At 37.2% G+C, this 22,378-nt stretch overlaps 1 protein-coding gene across 1 annotated transcript in view; it reads right to left on the bottom strand.

Annotated features, from left to right (window-relative positions):
* The window catches only part of LOC149812193 (1-phosphatidylinositol-3-phosphate 5-kinase FAB1B-like), a 42,506-nt gene extending 22,843 nt beyond the window's left edge, over nucleotides 1-19,663 (bottom strand). Inside the window, exons 1-4 of the mRNA XM_089992625.1 lie at nucleotides 17,997-19,663; nucleotides 17,036-17,863; nucleotides 16,731-16,884; nucleotides 16,314-16,658 (exon numbers count right to left, since the gene is read on the bottom strand). Of these exons, the coding sequence (XP_089848751.1) occupies nucleotides 16,314-16,658; nucleotides 16,731-16,884; nucleotides 17,036-17,863; nucleotides 17,997-18,610 (1,941 nt within the window). The 5' untranslated portion in view covers nucleotides 18,611-19,663. The remainder of the gene's footprint in view (nucleotides 1-16,313; nucleotides 16,659-16,730; nucleotides 16,885-17,035; nucleotides 17,864-17,996) is intronic.
* Between the last annotated feature and the right edge of the window lie 2,715 nt (nucleotides 19,664-22,378).

Below are 22,378 nucleotides of genomic sequence, written 5' to 3'. Positions count from 1 at the left end.
CAGGGCACTTGGTATGTCGATTCTGGTATGTCACTGGTGATGTTGGTAAGCTCCTAACTCTTGTTCCTTATGCTGGTAGAAATAGTATAGTCATTGGAGATGGGTCTCACCATCATATTTCTCACATTGGAAACTCTGTCATTCCTATGTCTACTTTTTCTCTTGCTCTTTCAAATGTCATTTATGCTCCGAATATCAAGAAAAATATTGTTTCTGTCTCTAAGCTTGTAGATGACATCAATGCTCTAGTTGAGTTTACTCCCTTTTCTGTTTATGTCAAGGACCTTCACACGAGGGAAACGTTTGCTGAAGGAAAACGCCAAGGGAATATGTAATCCTTCCACCTTAAAGCTCACATCATCATCTTCTTCAGCCCTTCCTAAGAATGTTTTTAGTCTTTCTGAGTGTAATAAGTCGAATCTTTGGCATGGTCGTCTGGGTCATTGTAATAGTCGTTTCATTCAAAAGCTTGCTTCAAGCAGTCTTCTTCCCAAGTCAAGTCTAAGTTTAAATGTCAATGATAAAAAATGTTCAAGTTGTCTGCAATGTAAGAGTCATGTTCTTCCATTTCATTCTATTAATAAAAGAGCTTCAAGACCATTTGCAATCATTTGTTCGGATGTTTGGGGTCCGGCTCCAGTTCCCTCTATGTCTGGCGTCAGATATTATCTTATTTTTGTTGATAGCTATTCTCGGTATACATGGATTTTCTTTATGAAATGTAAATCCGAAACATTCAAGTTATTTCAGAACTTTCATTTCTTTGTTCAAAATCAATTTTCTGATAATATTCTTTATTTCCAATGTGATGGAGGGGGTGAATTTTCCTCAAATGACTTTATTAATTTTCTCCAGACAAATGGAATACGTAAACAGGTGTCTTGCCCTCATACACCTCAACAAAATGGGACTGTTGAACGCAAGCATCGCCATATTGTCGAGAGTGCAATGAGCATGATGCATGATAGTAACCTTCCAATTACCTTATGGGCAGAGGCTTTTCATTTAGTTGTTCAGATCATAAACCAATTGCCCATGAATATCCTGAAAAACAAATCACCCTACTTTTCTCTACATGGTGTTCATCCAAATTATCATAATTTGCGAGTATTCGGGTGTGTATGTTATGTTCATGTCGACAGTTCAATGCGACACAAGTTTCAGGATAAGTCCTTGAAGTGCAGATTTGTGGGGTATGTTGATGATTATAAAGGGTACAGATGCTATGATCCCGTGAGTAAGCGTATCAAAATATCCAGAAATGTTGTATTTGATGAATTGAATTTTGACCACAATGTTAAAACTCTTCCTGAAATTGAAGTTTAGCACCCCTGGTTACACTCTGATCTATTTTCTAGTGTTAATGATGTTTGTCCTTCAGAATGTAATCAAAGAGATGAGGGAAACATGTCTGATGCTCTCCAAAGGACTCAGGAAAGTGTCCTCTCAGATCTATCCTTGCCTCCCGGAAGGTATAAAGGTATTGTTTACTCTCGATGTGAGAAGGGGACCATCTCCAATTCTGATCAGGAGATGAATTCTTCTTCCTCTGTTCCCAGAAGATCCACTCGACCCCGACATCCTATTGACAGATGGGTAAGTTATGAGAACTTCACTATGGATTTCCAACTCTTCTTAACCTCTTTAGGTAACGAAGATTAGCCCACAACATTTTATCAAGCAGCAAATTCTAAGCGATGGATTGAAGCTATGAATGAAGAAATGGAGGTTCTTCATGAATGTGGCACTTGGGAGATTGTTCCCAGACCACATGATCGAAATGTGGTTGGGTTCAAGTGGGTGTATAAAATAAAATATAAATCGGATGGTACTATTGAACGATATAAGGCTAGACTAGTTGCCAAGGGATTCACGCAAGAGCAAGGACAAGACTATGACGAGACCTTCAGTTCGGTTGTGAAAATGAGCACTATTCGAATTATATTATCATTGGCTATTAAGCACCAGTGGATTATCAATCAGCTGGACGTAAAAAATGCATTCCTACATGGAACTCTGAAGGAGGAAGTGTACATGGAGCAACCCACGGGGTATGCAGAAGGGAACTCCAAAGAATATGTGTGTAGATTAAAGAGAGCTATATATGGTTTAAAGCAAGCCTCCCGATCTTGGTTTGATAGTTTTTCTCTTGAAATAGAGAAATATGGTTTTAGTCGGTCTCTTCTTGATCATTCTCTTTTCATATTCAAATGTAAAGACACAGTTACCCTGTTATTGATATATGTTGATGACATAATCATTACAGGTAACTCTAATGAACATATTGAGCAGGTCAAAGAACTCCTGAATCACAGGTTTAAGATGAAGGACATTGGTCAACTGCGATATTTCCTTGGAGTAGAAGTTGACAGAACTGTTGAAGGCATGACACTTACTCAACATAAGTACATTATTGATGTTCTCAGCAAGGCAGGTATGAAAGATTGCAAGCCTCTAAGAACGCCCAGTGTACTTCATCAGAAACTCAGTTCCCAAGATGGAGATTTGTATGAGAATCCTACATAATATCGCAGCATAGTAGGGATGCTTCAATATCTCACCTTTACTCGCTCTGATATTGTCTATTCAGTTAATCAGGTATCTTAGTTCATGCATGAACCGCGCATTGGGCATATGGAAGTTGTTAAACGCGTTCTTCGATATTTGAAGGGAACTATTGGGGATGGTCTTGTGTACAAGAAGAGTATGAAGGAACGTCACATGCATGAACTTCTTGTATACACAGATGCAAACTGGGCAGGAGATCCAGATGAGCATAGGTCACTCTCAGGATATTGTGTTTTCGTTAGCCTAAATCTTGTCTCTTGGAGCAGTAAGAAACAAAGGGCTATTGCGAGATCGAGTACCGAAGCAGAATATAGATCAATGGCAGCTGCTACAGCTGAAGTAACATGGATCAGACATCTGTTGACAGAAGTAGGAGAATCAATATCTAAATGTATTCTCTTATGTGACAATCAAAGTGTCATCAACATGTCATTCAATCCTATTTACCACAGTCGTGCCAAGCATATTGAAATTTATCAACATTTTGTAAGACAGAAAGTCGAAGAGAAGGAAATTGAACCAGGATTTGTTCGAACTACTGATCAAGTTGCTGACTTGTTTACCAAAGGGCTTATCAAGGACAGATTTTGGATGTTGAAAGGCAAGTTGTTCATGGTTCAAAACCATGTACAACTTGAGGGAGGATGAAAAGAAGACATTATTCACGTACTAGGTTTGGATCAGATCCAAACCCAATTCAAGTGTATCTAATTTCATATTTAAGCACATGTTCATTTATTATATTAATGGCATATTGTAAATTACATTGTTGTGTAATGGGTATTCTCGTACCCTAGTAATTGTAACACTATATACTTAATGGAATGTCAATACTGCAGTCTCCAATGAAGGATTCCGCAGCTCTTATGTATCCTCTCCTCTTCTTGTGCTTGGTCTTGTGCATGTGCCAAGGAACCCACCATTACTTACACACCTCAGGCATTTTACGCCTCAAGCCTGCGCCTTAAGGCAAAAGGGGCCTTGCCTTGGGGCGAGGTGCACCTTTTGCGCCTTGAGGCGCATTTTTAATAACATTGATACTAATTACGTAAAGTGATCTTCAATTATGAACGGAAAGGAAGTGGCTTTTATGTGATTAGAATTGTAGGGGTTAGTAGATGGATCTGATTCGAAGCCTAAGTTACTCTCACCAAAGTGGAGAATGAAAAGGAAGTGGCTTTTTTGGATGTAGAAAGAACCAAAGCTATACCTGAATATGAGAAAAAAAGAAAAGAATAGAGAATGAGATGCAAAAATTGTCTTAGTTTATCAATAGCATAGGCATCAAGAAATGTTCTAGTCTTGTGAAATCTGAACATGTTAATGATGCATGAGACTGTGAAAATCTCTATAAAAAGAGATTGTGTGTATAAACACAATACTAAAAACACAAAGTGTGCACAAAGGCATAAAAGGACAACTCTCACAAGTGCACAAAGGCACGGATACAAATGCACAAACGTAAAAAATATCAACTTCAATATCTTGGGTCCCAAAAGGGGGCTTTACAAAAGTGTAAGTTACAAAGGGGTAACACCCCATATTTATAATACAAGGGAGAGAGGGAATGAGGGAGTGTTGGGCTCCCAACGGCTCTAAATAGAGTTGTTGGGAGTCCAACAGCTCTCTCTACTTTATGCTTTTTGACTTTGGTCAAAAAAGCATAAAGCCAAATAAGTCCAAAAATAAACTAAAAAAGAAAAGGAAACCTAACCTAGTTAAATAAACTAACTTAATCCTAACTAAACTTAAAAGTAAACTAAAACTATGAGATTACAGATTAAATTATGTTACATTATTTAACACCCCCCCTCAAACTTAGGGTGACATAACTGAAAGTTTGCCAAGAAGGAAGTTAAATCTTGGAGAGCACAGCGCTTTGGTGAACAGGTCTGCTAGTTGGTATTCTGATGTAACATATGGAAGGTCTATGGTTCTTCTTAAGTATTTTTCACGAACATAGTGGCAGTCCATCTCAATGTGCTTCGTGCGCTCATGAAATGTGTGATTTTTGGCAATGTAAATTGCATTTTTATTATCACAACATAGTTTTGTGGGCTCTTGAACTTGAATATTCATATCTTCCAGCAAGTTGTGAATCCAAACAATCTTCATGGTAGTAGATGTCATGGCTCTATATTCGGCTTCTGTGGATGAAAGTGATACCTTATGTTGTTTCTTGCATCTTCAAGAAATTAAATATTCCCCTAAAAAATACAAAAACCAGTGGTGCAGTGACAGTTATTTGGGTCACCTCCCAATCAGAGTCAGCATAAGCAATTAAATTAAATTGAATTCAAAAGAAGATAGAAATACCCCATTGTTTATTGTACCATTTATGTATCTGATGATGCAGAGAATGGCGCTCATATGAACTGTAGTAGGTGCATGTTGAAACTGACTAGCAGCATGTACTGCATGAGAAATATCAGGCCTCGTAATGTTGAGATACATTAAAGATCCAACCAGTTGTCGGTAAGGTGTGGGATCTTTTAAGAGAATCCCATCATCAATCTTCATCTTTGAACCTACTATTTCAAGAGTTTCACAGACCTTATCATCTGTGATTCCTGATCTGTCAAGAATCTCACAAGCAAGTTTAGTTTGAGACAAAAAATAGCCTCTGTGAGAATAGGCAACCTCAATTCCCAAAAAATATGTCAGAAATCCTAAGTAAAGTCAGAATAGATTTAATGCTCTTGATTCCTTTGACATCATCACCTGTTATTAACGTATCATCAACATATAACAGTAATATAACAATCCCTGCATCAGATTTCTTAACAAACAATGCAGTGTCAGTATAGCATGAAGTAAAACCATTTTCAGTCATTACATTGTTAAACCTATCGTGTCAAGCCTTAGAAGTTTGTTTCAAGCCATAAAGAGCTTTACGAAGACAAAGAACTTTATTTTTAGGAATTTTCATACCAAGTGGAGCATCCATGAAGACTTCTTCATTAAGATCACCATTTAGAAAGGCATTTTTGACATTCATTTGGTAAATATTTCATTTTCTAATGGAAGCAATGGTGATGAGACATCTGACAGTAACCATACGAGCTACTGGAGCAAATGTCTCTTCATAGTCAATCTCGTATTCATGAGTATACCATTTAGCTACAAGACGAGCTTTATACCTCTCAAGAGATCCATCACTCTTGGTTTTGATTTTTAACACCCATCGGCATCCTATAGTTTTCTTTCCACTGGGAAGCATTTGAAATTCCAAAGTGTTGGCTTTCCTAAGCGCTTTTAGTTCATTCTCCATGGCTTCTCTCCATTCAATACATCGTTTGGCATGTTCAAAAATTTTTTGTTCAAAATATGAGTGAATGGCACTTAAGCAAGCCCGATATTTAGGAGAGAAAGAATCAAAAGATACGAATCTAGAGGGAGTTCTTCAAGTTCTCTCGGTTCTTCTAGGGATTGAATCATGTGAGGGGATAGATTCGCTAGGTTCACTATATTGTTCAATAGCACTTTTAAAGGTGTGTCTATCTCTATGGGTATAGGTGATAGGGTCTCTAGTTATATTTTCTTCTTGAGAGGTAGTAGGGTTAGAGTTATTGTTGATTTCAACCACTTCATTGTCTCTGTTATATGTTGATTCATCATCACTAGAGATATCATCATCTTTAGATAAAAGATCAAAGAGAAAGGAATAGTCGGTATTTTCTAAATGAGATTCATTCTTTTCAAAAAACACTATCATTTTTAAAAAATGTTACATTCCTTGAGACATATAACTTATCATTTTTAGTATCATAACATCGAAACCCTTTTTGGGTTTCGAAGTAGCCAAAAAAAGCACAAGGAATGGCTTTAGGTGAGAGTTTATCATTCTTATCTCTAAGGACAAAGCACTTACAACCAAAAACTCTCAATCTATTATAATCGGGTTTTTTTCATATAGAGCTTCGAAATGAGAGATTTTATCTAAATTTTTAGATGGAAGATGATTAATAAGATAAACTGAAGCAAGAGCCGCTTTGGCCTAACAAAAATTTGAAATACTTTGGGAAATAAGAAGGGTTCTAGTGGTTTCAATGATATGTCTATGCTTCCTTTCGGCTAACCCATTTTGTTGTGGGGTCTTAGGACACGATCTTTGATGGACAATACCACAGTCTTCAAGATATTTCTTAAATTCATTGGAAAAATATTTGTCTCTGGAATCAACCCTAAAAATCTTTAAATTACTATTGAATTGATTTTTAATTATCATATGATATGATTTAAAACCTGTGCTTATGTTTAACGAAATATAACGAACAATATCGAGAAAATCATCCACAAAAATCACATATTAGGCAAAGCCTCCCTTGGATATGACGGGTGTCGATCCCCAAACATCCGAATGAACAATTTCAAAAGGTTTTATGGTAAACATAGATCTTTGTCCAAAAGGCATACTTCTCATTTTTCCAAGAATACAATCATTACAAGAGAAAGTACTTTTACAAAAAAATTTAATAAAATGCAAATAGGATAACTTGGTGATGTTGGGATGACCAAGTCTTTTGTGTCAAACATTTATGTCTTTATGTTGGGCCACATTACAAAAAGAGGTTTTAGGGATTTGGAGAGAATCCACATAGTACAAGTCTCCCTTCCTAGAGCCTTCCCCAATCAACTTCTCGGACCAGTGATCCTGTATTAAACACTTATTAGATGAAAATTAAATGTCACATCCAAGGTCCGAGAGTTGAGAGACGGAAAGAAAGTTCAAATTCAATTTAGGTATAAATCTAATTTTGGGAATAAAGAAATTTTGAGTTTCAAAGTTTCCAATCCCCTTAATTTTAAGAGAAGTGTCATCCGCGGTTGAAACAAAAGATAGTGACAAACTTTTAGAATATTCGGAAAGAGAAGAGATGTTTGGAGACATGAAAAGATGCACCCGAATCTAAAAGCCAAGAAGTTTTACCTGGAGGAGAATGAGTGGATACAGCGACACCGAAAATAGCTCCCTTAAAAAGAGGTTGAAAAGCTTGCATAATTTGATTTAGAGAGAGAGCTCCACTTGTAGATTCCTCTTTTTGTGGTTGAGATGTGGTTGTCATTGCAAGTAGTTTCTTCCATTTAGGACAAACCGGTTTGATGCGATCGGGTTCCTTGCAAAAGTGGCACACAATTTTGCTATTGTCCCTTCTTCCGCCTTGACCACCATTGTATCCTTGATTTTGGTTTTTAAAGTGAGGAGGTTTATATGTCCTCACGTTGTTGTCGGGCCTAGACACGGCATTAGCTCCATCACATTCATCTTGATTTGTGGGCATTGCAAGAACACTTGGATTTTGCTTGCTAATGCCCATACGAGTTTCCTATCCACTTAACCTGGTAAAATAACATCTTTAATGGAATGAGATGTGAAAGAAGATAGAAGAGAGGACCGAATTTGTTCAATTTTGGGTCGAAGACCATTTAGGAAGTTAGAGAAGTGATCTTCCTCTAATTGCTTGTATCTAAGTTCAATAGCTTCGTCACTCCACTTTGGCTCAAGCATGGCAAGCTCATCCCAAATAGAGGATAATTCAGCAAAGTACTCACGAATAGACATCTCATTTTGTTGTAGGGTCAAGGCCCTCTTTTGAATATAGTATTTGTGAGATAAGTCTCGTGAAGTATACATCTTCTCAAGATAATGCCAAGCTTCGGAGGCTTTCTTGAATTTGATGATGTTGGCATTAATCTTGGTTTCAACGGATGAGAAGATCCAAGATAGGATCTTGAAGTTTCTCATTCCTCATGTTTCTTTGAATATTCTTCAAGAGCCTTTTGTCTTTCTTCTCCTTCAAGAATTTTGATTTCTCCTCTTTCAACCATCGTAATTTTTTGTTCGGGTTCCATTATGGAACCTTGAACATATCCCCAAAGCCCCTTTCCTTTAATATGAGCTTCCATATTTCCGACCCATACATGATAATTGGAACCACTGAACTTAAAGCCAAGAGAGAAATGAGTCTTTTTCACCCATTAGAGAGATAAGATGAAGGAGAAAAATACGTACCACAAAGAGATTTTAATTCTTACTTGTAGTAATCTTCTAAAATATTTGATAAAGAGAAGTCTTCACGCCATTCTCGAAAAAATTTAAGGCACGCTTTTTAAGGCACTCGATATTGTGAAGAATCACAAGATTTTCCATCCCAAGCAACCTTGCTTTGATACCATGTGAAAATCTCTATAAAAAGAGATTTTGTGTATAAACACAATACTAGAAACACAAAGTGTGCATAAAGGCATAAAATGAGAACTCTCACAAGTGCACAAAGGCACGGATACAAATGCACAAACGTAAAAAAATATCAACTTCAATATCTTGGGTCCCAAAAGGGGGCTTTACAAAAGTGCAAGTTAAAGGGGGTAACACCCCATATTTATAATACAAGGGAGAGAGGGAATGAGGGAGTGTTGGACTCCCAACTGCTCTCTCTACTTTATGCTTTTTGACTTTGGTCAAAAAAGCATAAAACCAAATAAGTCCAAAAATAAACTAAAAAAGAAAAAGAAACCTAACCTAGTTAAATAAACTAACCTAATCCTAACTAACTTAAAAGTAAACTAAATCTATGAGATTACATATTAAATTATGTTACATTATTTAACAGGGACTATCTCAAGAATAAGTATTCCCTTAAAGATATTGCACATGTGTGCAATCTTCAAGACAAGTCTCGTACCATATCTCAAGGGAAAATGAGCATTAGGGAATACCACAATGCTCTTTCCGAACTTTGGGAAGAATTAGTCCTTAAACCAAAGTGGCATTGCCCTTTAGACATCGAGTTACGGCGAAAGCAAATTGACATGGAGCAATTTTACCAATTCATAAATAGATTAAGACCCGAATTTGAATCCACTAAGTTTGCTCTTCTACATAGAGGAAAAGTTTTCTCTATTGTTGATACTATAAAAGAAGTATGGAGAAGAATAGGTTGAAAAAATACTCACAAAAGAATGATGATTCCGTTTTAGTCGTATCTAGGCTGGGAACCTATACTCGCACTTACAATCCACCTCATTTTGGGAGACAAGGCAATGAGTATGACAATAAACAAAAAATTATGTTACTGTTGTCATGAACTAGGGCACATTAAACCCTTGTGTCCAAAGTTAAGAAGGGAGGAAAAGAAGGTGGCTTCCGTTGGTTCACCTCAAGAAGATAAGGGTGTGAGCAACCCACAAGATACTTTTGTTGGAGCTATGTCTTTATCACAATTGGTGAAAGTGCTTCAACCTATCCTTAGAGGAACATCTCCTTCAACCAGAGTTGTGGTCTCATCTTACTCCAATCCTGATAAATCTCCTTGGCTTTTTTATTCTGGTGCATCCTTTTATATGACTATTTTATGTGAATGTCGCACTAAATCAAGTGTTCCTAATGTCTTTACTGCCGACGGCACATATCTTAAAATCAAAGGAATAGAAAATTTTAAGAAAACTTTTCAAAACTCTAAAAAAATTTAATTTCAAAAATAAGATATATTCTCAAACTTAATTTAAATCTTTTATGTCTCTCAAATTTCAAACTATGGATATAATATCTACTTCTCATCTAATGGTTGTTGGGTGCAAGATCGTGTTAAGATATATGTATATATAATGTATTCATATATTATATATATTCTTTTATCATTGTAATATATATATTTATTTATCATTGTAATAGGTAAATACCCTCTAGGGGTATTTTCATCTTTTCCTTGCATAATGGATTTTGTCCTCTAGAGACAAATTTTCCTTTTTTTCTTTATTTTTATTTTTGTATTGTCTTTATCCCAAAGAACAAGGATATTAAGGTCGTTTGCTCTTAAGAGTCATTGAAAGCATCCCAACAACTATATTTATAGTCGTTGGAAGCTCGTTGTTGGGAGCTCCCTTTTAACTATTCCTTTGTGTATATAAAGGACCTCTTGTCCCCATGTTATGTAATGCTTTTCTTAAACATTTATACTCCATAAAGATGAATATTTTTTACATTTTGTGTTTTTCTATTTAGTTCCTTATGCACTTAGTGCTTGTGTTGTTGTCCCTTGATGGCTATTCTTTTGTCCTATAGTGGACTTGTGCTTGTGCACATTGTGTTGCGATCTTGTAAGCTCTTAATGGCATTGGTTTGTGCTTATGCACTTTTGTGATCGTAATCTTGTAAAGCCCTTACTAGCATTGTTTTTATATTTTTCGCTATTTCATTACAGATCGCTAATCAGGAAAATTGATTAGGGAAGGCCATAGAGAGAGGCATAGAAGATTAGGACATTTCAAACACTTTCATAACTTCATCAAAAATAAATTTAATGATAACATTTATGTCTTTCGCACTGATTCAGGGAGAGAGGTTTTATCAAAAGAATTTACAGATTAGCTTAATTTACATGACATTACACATTAAAGATCGTGTTCACACACACCGCAACAAAATGGCTTAGCTCAAAGAAAACATAGGCACATCATAGAAACTTCAAGAACTTTACTCATTGCAAGTCATGTTTTTAAAGTTTTTTGGGTCGAAACCGCTTTAATCGTTGCGTATTTTATGAACAAAATGCCATCTTCATCTTTACAAAATATATCTCCGCTTGAAAAACTCTTCAAATTATTCCATATTAAGAGTTTTTTTATGCAAATGTTTTGTTTTTACTAACAAAAATGACAAACTTTTTCCCTGTGCCATTCCTTGTATTTTTTTTGTTCTGTAGATAATAAAAAAGGTTATTGGTGTTCAGATTTTAAAAATGAAAATTTATATGTTTCAAGCAATGTATCCTTCTTAGAAAAGGAAAGGTTTTTTTTATTTTAAAAAGTCTAAGAAAGTAATTGAGTATTCTTTTTTGTTAGATTGTTTCACGGCATGATATTGATGCTTGTGATTGTGAATTTGATCTTGATAATGACAATGAATTTACAAATGATGTGAGAGTTAAGAGCAATCCCATGGTGACAAAAATTACTTGCAGTACTCTAGACGTAGTGTTCCTAAACCTCTATGTGCACTTGAAAAATATTTTGATATTGAAAATCAACATGAAGTGCAATCAAGAAGATCATCTAGAACCTCCAAGCCACCAGAAAAGTTTGTCTTATGAATTTTTTTCATCCAAGTACAAGACATGTATTGTGTTAATTCATTCCTATGTAGAACCCTCAACTTATTCTCAAGCCAAGAGACATTCTGAGTGGGTAGAAGCCATGAGGGTAAAGTTACAAGCCTTAGAAAAAGCCAACACTTGAACACTCCAAGACAATCCAGAGGGCAAAAAACCTATAGACTCTAGGTGGGTATACAAGGTGAAAACCAAGAGTGATAAACCTTAGAAAGGTATAAAGTCAAATTAGTTGCTAAGGGATATTTTAAAGAATATAATTGTGAGAAAACTTTTGCTCTCGTCACTTGGATGACCACCGTTAGGACATTAGTGGCAATAACCTCTGCTAGAAATTGGCCTATATACCAAATAGATGTCAAGAATGTTTTTCTTAATGGAGATTTAGTTGAAGAAGTTTACATATAGGCATTCAATAAGCTTATGCTTAATATTGGTTTTAAATCTTGTTTGACTGACACAACTTTATTTGTTAAGATGCAGATATTATTATCCTCCTCCTGTATGTGAACAACATGGTCATCACCGGAGAAGACAAACAAGGAGTTAAAAATATTAAAAACTACTCAAGAATAATTTTGAAAAGACTAATTTGGGTTTCTTAAGATACTTTCTAGGGATTGAAGTTGTTTATTTTCATAAAGGGTATTTGTTGTCTCAGTCTAAATTTGCTTATGCTATTATTTTCAGGTCCGGAATCACAGACGATAAGAGCGTAGATACTCTCAAGGTTGTCAATGTCAAGATGAGAATCGATGATGGAAAATCTCTTGAACATTCAACTCCCTATAGACAGCTTAATGGAGCACTCTCTTACCTTTCAATTACTAGACCCGATATAGCACATGTAGTATACACAACTAGTCAATTTAAACACGCTCCAACTTCTGTTCACATGGGACTATAGGAGTCATTCTACGAATTATTAAATATATTAAAACTTCTATTTCTAGAGGCCTCTTATTGTCTTTATTAGATTTAACTGATGTTGACTGGGAGGTGATCACCATAACAAACACTCAATCACGAGCTTTTGTGTATTTTTAGGTAAATCCCTGATTTCATGGAGGTGTAAGAACTAAGAAGCAATAGAAAGTCCCTCTTTCATCAACGACAGTTGAGCATCGAGTCATCGCTAAGGTTGTCAGACTAGGAAGCGGAAGCAAAAAACGATACGTGAAGCAGAAGCGATGCATTTTAAAATGTATAGAATGCAAGAAGTGAGAAATAAAAAAAAAAGCAATATAAGAATTGAATGGGAATCGAAATGGAATACAAATAAAAACTAAAATAAAAGTGACCATTCTTAAATTTCATGATTTTTAGTGTAAGAATTAAATTTTTAACAAAATCTAAAAAAGATGACTGCCAATTTAGAGAAAGCACATGGAAGTGGGTGTGAGGTGTGAGGAAAAACATGAAAAGTAGAGTGAGAAAACATATAAGATGAATAAATGAAGCATGTAGAAAGCATAGAAGCATGAGAGAATTAAAATTCTCATGAAGTTTCGGAAGCGAGGGGTATCGCGCTTTCGAAGCGAGCTTTCGAAAAGCGGGTTTCCCACCTATCTAAGAAGTGTTTGGTAACTTTGGGCAGATATGAAAATTCAAGTAACAAAAGCTTCAAAAATGTGTTGTGACAACAAAATGCAATCTATATTGCCAGCAACTGTACGTTTCACGAGCGCACTAAACATATCGAGATGAATTGTTACTATGTACAAGAGGAGTATCTACATGACAATATTGATCTACCATATGTTTCATCAAGACATTTTCACCAAACCTCTCTCAGGTCATAGGTTTCACTTTCTTTGAAGCAAACCTTCGATCATTATACCGTAAGTTTGAGAGAGAGTGTTAAAATATGTAAATACATACATGTTGTATATATATTTATATATATTATATATGTGTGTTGTATATACGGGTGTCAACAGGTCGGGTTTGGTTCGAACCCAGGTGGAACTAGACTTTGACCCAATTTTCAGGTATGGTATCGGGTCCGAACCCGAGTCTAATCGGGTCCCCTGTAAGAAAAACCATACCCTGACCCGATAAGAATTACATGAACCAGACCCAAGCCATACCTGGTAAAACCATATTTTTATCATTTTTACATTGAAAAAATTGCAGGTCTTAATAAGAACTCGGGTAGGGTCTGGGTTTGGTATAAAATTTCACAAACTATACCTGAGTCCATGTATTAATTGGACTTTCGGGTCCGAACCCGGGTCTTAATCGGGTCTTCTGTTTTATCACCATACCCGAACCCCATAGGGTTTGGTTCGGGTCGGGTCCGGGTAAACCTAACCCATTGACACTCCTAGTTGTATACATTATATATATATATATATATATATATATATTTCTTTTATTTCTTTATTTTTTATTATTGTATTTTTGTAACAGTCAACAAATGGTTGACTGGACTAGCCGTTAGAGCTGGTCTAACGGCTAGCTGTTCTAGAGGGTCTTCTTCTTCCCTCTCTTTACTCTCTTATCTCCCCTCCCTCTCTTGTATATAAAAAGTTGTGTTCCCCCTCATTTGAAGTATGCCTCTTGCATACTTATGAGCATTTGAATGAAGATTTATATTTTTAAATCTTGAGCCTTCTTTGTGTGTGCCCTTTGTGGGTTTTGTGAGTGTGCTCATTGTGGTCCTCCTTTGTGTTTGTCCATTTTGTATATATTAGTGGACATTCTTGTTTGTATTTAAAGGCTCTCATTTCCTTACAACGAGGATAGGTTGACCGAGAGAGAAAGAGATTAGCTGCTTTTGTGAATCTATGCCCTGAGCCTAATAGCTTACCTCTGGCACTTGGCTTTCTCTAGCGCATATTAGCTTAGTTGCGCTCAATAAGCCCCATTTTGTTTATGTGGCTTGAAAGCAACCAATTTCAATAACGCCCTAACACTTCGATTTGCGAGTGCTTTGTACCTTCATGCAACCAACACACATCAGGGTTATAGGCTTGACACATATGTGCTATCCGTAAAGCTTGCATCGTCTATCATACTGTGGCTAATGGCATAGAGTTAGTTGATGCTTATTCCTCAAATACCCTCATTACTTCTTCACTGAAAAAAGAAGTTCACGGCCCATAGGTCTTCGCAAACAGCAGAGTAAGCAAAACTGTGAAGAAATAATACCAAGTAGAGCAAGCCTGAATAAGTTGATATTTCCTTGAAGCCTTAAGTAGCAAGGGCAGCTACCCATTCAAGATTACCTCTTACCATAATAGGTACTCACTCATAACCATGGTTGCCAGTTGAGGAAGCGGGAAGCGAGGCACTTTCAAAATTTTAGGAAGCGGGAAGCGTGGGACCACTTAGGAGCGATTCGGAAATCGTCTCGGAAGCGAACCGGAAGCGACCTAAGAAGCGAGGGGGAAGCGAAAAAAATAAAAATACAAAAATAAAAAATACAAAAAAAAATTGAAAAAAAATGGGAGAAGCGAGGGAAAGCGTGATGGGAAGTGCGCTTCCCATTAAAGGGAAGTGTGTTTCCCATAAAAGGGAAGTGTGCTTCCCATTTAAAAGTGTCGCTTCCCCGCACGCTTCGGAAGTGCGACGTTTCGCGCTTCTGCTTTTACTTAGGCGCTTCCGGTAACTCTGCTCATAACAACATCTAAGGCAAGTTTGTAATCGAGTTCCTTGTATAAGAGATTGACCATTGGGTAAAGGTGTGCAGCGATTAAAGGAGAGAAAACATATAGTGAACCAACAAAACTCAGTATGATTTGGTTGAGTCACAGATTGACTTTGCTGAGTCAAGTTGTGACCCATCGAATCTTTACTGTTTTTATTTATTTTTCACATTTTAAATATCTTTTTCTTCTTTCTTTTACATTTTTTACTTGTTTCTTTTATTATTTATGTATTTTTTGTCTAAACATGATATTTTCTTACTTATTTTTGTTATTTTTTATATTTTTTAAGCCCCAAGATCTATCACCAAACCTATAATATCACAAGAAAGTCTCGCCGAGATATAGCCGATACCGATATTTGTGACTATGATATATATAGGGAAGTGTTACAATGCACAACCATTTGTGCATTTTAATAGCATGCACAAATGATTTTAAGACAACTTATACCCCTAAAAATGCTTCTTTGTAACTTCTGCAACTGGGCTTTTCGTCATTTTGAGTAAATGGTATTACTTAATTTGTACACCTAATGACCAATTTACCCTCCCTTGAAAACGTCACACCTTTCCTAACCCATCAATCCTCCCTCACTGATTCCCCCCCCCCCCCCCATCGTCAGAAGTACACCAGAAAATTGCTTGAACCTAATCACGTATGAGTACCAGCCGGCGTTTGGTGTTGAACAGCAGACATAACAATACAACTCTCTCTCTCTCTCTCTCTCTCTCTCTCTCTCTCTCTCTCTCTCTCTCTCTCTCTCTCTCTCGAAAGAAAGAAAGAAAGAAAGAAAAGGCATTTGGATGCATCAGATTAAGGTTGCTTGCAATTTCATGATATTCCTTTGGCATGATTCTTCACTCTAGAGAAGTCCCAATTTAATAATGGATATGCATCGAGAAATTCAATTAATCAAGACATATAATAAGCTTCAATGCAAAAATCTACAACAGAGAACCAGGGTAAACTGGAAGAAACTTACTGTCAAGCCCAATGGTTTCGGACAGCCTTCCAAAAACATGAGAGTCTTCACCACTTTTTTACCAGCCTGCCCAGCACTTCCATGCTCCTCAACAAACTTGTCCACATGAAATGATTCACATGTCCCCAGCTTCGGCTGTAACAAATTATCAATAGAAGGAACAATTTGTGCACCAGTACAGCGAGCAATACGCTCTAAGAGAGACTTTTTGACATTGAGCACTAGCGATATATCTTTTGCCAATAAATAATCTTGTGCAAAGCGAGAAACTGCCTTCTCTACTAAGAGGATGTGAGGCTGATGAGAATCTATCTTAGCTACTGCCATCTTTAAATGATCCATTTCCTGTACAAAACAAAGGATATATGACTACTTAGAACAAAATTCCAGGGCAAGAGGATTTAGTAGTCAGCATACCTGCTGCAATAAAGTATCAAAGCTCGACAACAGATTTGCTACTCGCTGGTATTCTAGTGCCCCTCCAAGGAGAAGGATCCGAGGGTTTCTTATTATTGATGTCATGCGCCGGTGTGCCACATTCTTCTTGCAAACAATTCCTTTAACCACCATACTAAAAAGAAAAAATGAAATAGGTGAAGCATAAGGCTTCTTGATGGAGCATGAACCATTTAGCCTGCTGAAAACATACTATGATGCACCCAAAAGGAAAAATAATATAAAGCTAGAAAACAAGAAAAACATTAAGATTTGACGAATCATACCTCTCACTGCGATGGCCGCTGGCTAGGCACTTTACCTTCACATAACCACCAGGATCCATCCCACCTCCCTTACTTGTGTCTGGCTTCAGTAAGCTCGCTGCTTCCCATGACAAAGATGTAATAATCTCCAACCAACTCTCTTTGTCATTTTCTTCACCAATTGGCAGATTGTCCACTTGCAAAAGCTGAGCCACCAATGCCCTAAAATGTCCATCAACAATATTTTTCATAGCCCTTTTGTGCTCTTCGCTTGAACGATCTTTAGTCCGGTGCTCAGAACTCCCTAATCCACTTGAAGAGAGTAAATTTCCCCACTCGGTGGCTACATCATCATCGTCGTCGTCATCAAATATGATACCTTCTCTTTCATCCTCTTCATCTTCCGGATCAGGAGGGAACCACAATAAACCATTGTTCTCAAAATCAACAGGTTCAGCATCAGGACCCTCAACTCTAAATATTGAAGAAGAAGCATCGCATTCATTATCATGCCCCTCCCCCTCCTCTTTATGCTGATCAACTCTTTCAGAAGCTGGTGAGGTTGCATTTGGAATGTTGAGAGATCTTGAGCCATCATCACTGATGCTCGGAACTTGGTCTGTCTGATCAATCCTATCATCCCCTGTGAACTGTTGATCTTTAGAATCGACGCTGACATAATCAGCAGGAAGTCCTTTTGGAGATGTATAACAACGGTCAATGTCATCAAATACAACTGGGACAAAGTACTCATCCGACTGCTGAAAATGCTTCCTTTCAGAGCCCATGTTATATTTAGCATACTCATCATCATCGTCGTCGTCATCATCATCATCATCATCATAACTCCTGCAAGTGTTATAAAGTTAAAAATATTTGAGAGAATCAGAGAAGCAACAGGTTCTCAAAGATAACAGCACCAAAACAAAGAATGCAAGAAAATTATTTCACAAACAAATTAACAAGGAAAAAGTGTGTACACCTGTTAATAAAGAGCTCAGACTGAGGTGGAGATGGATCTCCTACGTCCAAAACAGAATCACCATTCCTTATTGAGGGGACCATATCTTGCTTATCAGGAAGAAATTCTGTTCTAGCAGATTGATGAGGACTACGACCAGGGCCATGAGTGACACACTGATACGGGCCCATTGAATAAGGCATTGAATTGACAGTGCTACCGCTATGACCGCTAAACTTGCTACTTGCCAAACTCGCAGTTGATAGAGAAGGACTAAGACCGGAGCTGGATATCTGAAGGATCCCATTATCAGCAGATGCCATCTCTTTCTCCCATTGCTCAAAACAATAATTACAGACTCGAATCTTTTCACCTTCTTCTCGGCTATGCGTTGGGTCATCTGGTGATGCAGGTATGGAGTTCGCTGTGCACTTTGCACAGAAAACTCGCCCACAGCTACGACAATGGTGCCTTCGGTTGAAGATAGTGAACTGGGAATCACATTCATAACAAACCCTACAGCTCTGGTCAGGCATCCAAAAGTCCCTTGACACATTCGGTGGCTCGATCCTCCGAGGGATCCAAGACTTCACTACATCAAATAACTCAGAGAACCTCTTATCGGAGGTTTCCATCTACAGGGAACCCTTCCAACCCCACTCATTCTGAACCAGTCCGAAACGCCGAAACCTCGGAATATCATAATTAACAACGCGCAATATCATAATTAACAACGCGGAGCGCTTGAAGCACCACAAATCCAAAAACATACAATTCTTATCACAAAAACTTACACAAGAAAGCACACTCATCCAAATACAGAATTCAAGGTCCTAGTAACTCTCCAAGAAACTCGATTCCAAGCACAAAAAGCAAACGATTCAAGTTCACTACGCGAGAGAGATCTACAGTGGATGAACAGCATCCGTTTCTCATCAACCACCCTTCCATGAATCGAACAATTACCCAAATCCAAACTCCTTCCGCGGTTCATTCGAAAAAATCCGCGCTCGCCACACCGATCACCTGTCCCTCAACCCAAAAAGGGTCCGTGAAGATTTTTACCTATGTACAATCCATCCTCCTCATTTCTCAAATCCCACAAACAAAAAACCACCGCCAATTTCCCCAATCCTCACAATAAACCACAGCAAAGAAGCAGAAAACTCATAAAACCCTCATGCAATCAAAGAACCCAATTTCCCACGACTCCATGAACAAAACTAAAACCGAAAACCAACATATTTAGTGAAAAAAGAAACCCAAACCGTTTATTCCCAAAACGACCATCAAGAAACACACTGCTTCACAGTAATCCCCAACAAATCGGAGCGAATTCTCCCGAGAAAGTTCACGTGGGCATCAAGATCCGAAACAAGAAACCAGGAAGGAAAAAACCAATATACGGGAGAATTTGAGGCGAGAACAACGTGAAGCCTTAGTAATACATCAGGGTTTCTCGAGAAGAGGGAGAAGGGACCAAATCTGGGTCTACAGTTCCGGCCGCTAGCATTGCTCGCCGTCGGATCGCAGCAATAATTTTCCTAGGAAACGGAATCCCCGTGAACCAGTAGAGCAAGGAACGGTTGCCCCGACGGAATTCCTCTCATCCTTCGGGTTTCCTTCGGCTCGGCTTCGTCGTATGGTTTTCATGAGCGCAATGAATTAAAAAAAAAAAAAACAGAAAAGAGTAGAAAATGGATATTACCTCGGAACTGGTATGAAATTACCGTATTGCACTTACGTTTTAGTCAAGGACGGTAACGCCCTTTACTTGGGTCTTGGCTTTGAACACGAACCAACGCTCCAGGGTGGTAGCTTAGTTTCCATTTTGTATTATTCAATGGGTCCACCAACGCTCGAATCCATGTAGACATTTGGATCTTGTTCAGGTGGTTGGGCTCGGACCTTTTCAATGTGGGCACATCTTTAGATACATTGAACACTTTCAACGCACAAATTCAAGTTGACCACATAGCCTACCAAGGCTCAGTTTGTTCCTTAGTGCATTCAAGCATGCTGAATGTACCATGAATAGTACAAATTGGGTAAGACCAATGTGAATACGAAACAAGAACATATCGGAAAGAACATCTTTATTTTTCTCATGCACATTTGGTTCTCGAGTGGAGTGGCTCGTGAGCTGAGAGTAGTAAACTAAATTAGCATGAATTGGCTCGAGGCCCATAGATCGAGCTAAGGTTTTGTTGAGCCTACTCGAGGGTTGGTTTAGAAATTCGACTCTTGACCTTGATTAGTAGTTCGAGGATATAAATGTAATTTTGTGCGTCATCCGTCCCAAGTTCGCAACTAAAAAGCAACGCGCTCGAGGAAGCCGAAAAAATAAAAATAATAATAATAACCGAAAATAGAAAAACCGTGAATAAAAAAGCTCACAAGTCACAGACAAAAAGTAATATACGTGAAGCAGAAAAAGAAAAAGCTATTTGTCAAATGTACGGTGGAGATTTTTCTGCCGAGATCCTACGGATGACTTTGATTCCCGGAATATCCGAGAGCGGGTGTACCGGAGGTGGGGAGGTAAGAATCCATCGCTAAAGATCTAAAATACCCTCACAATTTCCTCAAAAGGACTAGAAGAAGAGTTTAATTATGATCTGCCGTGAAAAGGGTAACGACGTAATTTAAGAGAGATCAGACGGATGTAAACTCCGCTTTCGTGTTTGACCAAAGACCGCGCCCGCGAGTATCCCGCGCCTTCTAACGTGAACGTCCTTGTTTAACTCGGGTTAAGATTTTGACCCGATGTAAAGCCTGTGCCTCATAACGGGGAAGTGTCTACGCGGGTGGTTGAGAAGCCAACACGTGTCCATGTGAAACATTTCCAGCCGTCCATTTGGACATGCCAATCTTGGAACCCTTTGCTCTTTTATTACATCAATTGTTACCGATGGAAACGTGTTGTTCCTGTCCTTTGACAGAGAAAGCTGGGGTTAGACCAGTTATACAACCATTCCATTGGGATTCGAACTTGCAACCTCCAACCGGTCGATATGCATCGTATCGGCAGAATATCGATACGCTTCACTTCAGAATAGGTTATTTTTAAATAAATACAAAATTACTAAAATATAAATTTTATTATTATTTTAATAATTTTAAACACATATTATTTTAATATTTTTAGCCAATACCGATAATAGTTTGCTTTCGTAACCAAATTCATATCCGATTGATAATCAAATCTGGACTCGTTATTGAGTTTTGATTCAAGTCCAAATTCGAATTATATGTGTAAATATAGGATTTTAATTTAGTCAGATCCGTATGGTTTTGTCTGATCCCATCCATCTATAAATCTGTTTAGATGGGACTTAGTAATGACTAAATCCCCACCCATTTACATCCTTAATAGAAGTTAACGGTAAAAAATAATTCAATCAAATGAAAAAACAAGTATTCAAAAAGCACCTGATAAAAATAGGAAGAGCAATTTTATGTGATATTTACCGTTTTAAATGACTGTGAAGATATCTTTTTTTTTCCAATATTTTATTACTATGGTGAATATATAGGGGATGATTCAGCTGTTGTCAAATCCCAGCTTCACTAATTTTTTTTTTAGGGGGGAAATATTGCCGAATAACAGAAAATTTTTTTCTCAAAGAAGGTATTGAGAAAATTTCAGAGTATCTAAAATAAAAAGTAAAAACATATTAAACCCATAAAGAAAATGTAAAACATGAAAAAAAAACTTAGTATTAAAATAGTTCACGATTTTTTTATGACACAAACAGCAACATGAAATACCTTTAACCATGTGTTCTCACAACAGTCTAAGTACTTAGCAATTGTGCCAATCACCAGCTACCTTAGTTTGCATAACTAAAAATGATTACAAAAGTGGCCAAAAGTTAGTTGTGAGAAAGAGTAAAATTAATCAAACTTATTCTAATATATTTAGGGGTACAAATAAATTAGGTAGACCAAATAAAATTAAAAGAAAAAACTTCTTAGATCTCATAGATGAAGCAAAAAGCATAACAGGATTTCATGTACAGCAAAAAGCAAATAAGAAATCAACTTGGATCCACATTGTTTCAAGATTTTTTTTATGTTTGAATTTGAATTTCGAATTTTAGTTAAGCATTAGGTACATCTCAAATCTATATTAGAATTAAGTTTGTTTTACTTCACTTGTCTGTTTTTTCACGACACAACTAATCATTCCTCTTTAAATTCATCCATAAAATATTGAGATAAGAGACACTACAAGAAAAATGGCAATTAGCAATGGAAATTTACAATGAAAATAATCTGTCACAATTTTATGATGAATTAGCGAGAGAAAATGAGTCATCCCTAAAATTTGATTTAGTTGTGGTATTTGCGATGGAACAAATCCGTTGCTAAGTAGCAACGAATTAACGATGAAATTATAT

The sequence above is a fragment of the Nuphar pumila genome, chromosome 17 (genome assembly GCF_984573655.1).
Source record: "Nuphar pumila chromosome 17, dmNupPumi1.hap1.1, whole genome shotgun sequence".
NCBI classification, from domain to species: Eukaryota; Viridiplantae; Streptophyta; class Magnoliopsida; order Nymphaeales; family Nymphaeaceae; genus Nuphar; species Nuphar pumila.
The sequence above is the reverse complement of the archived record's forward strand: the minus strand, read 5'-3'. Positions and strand labels throughout refer to the sequence as shown.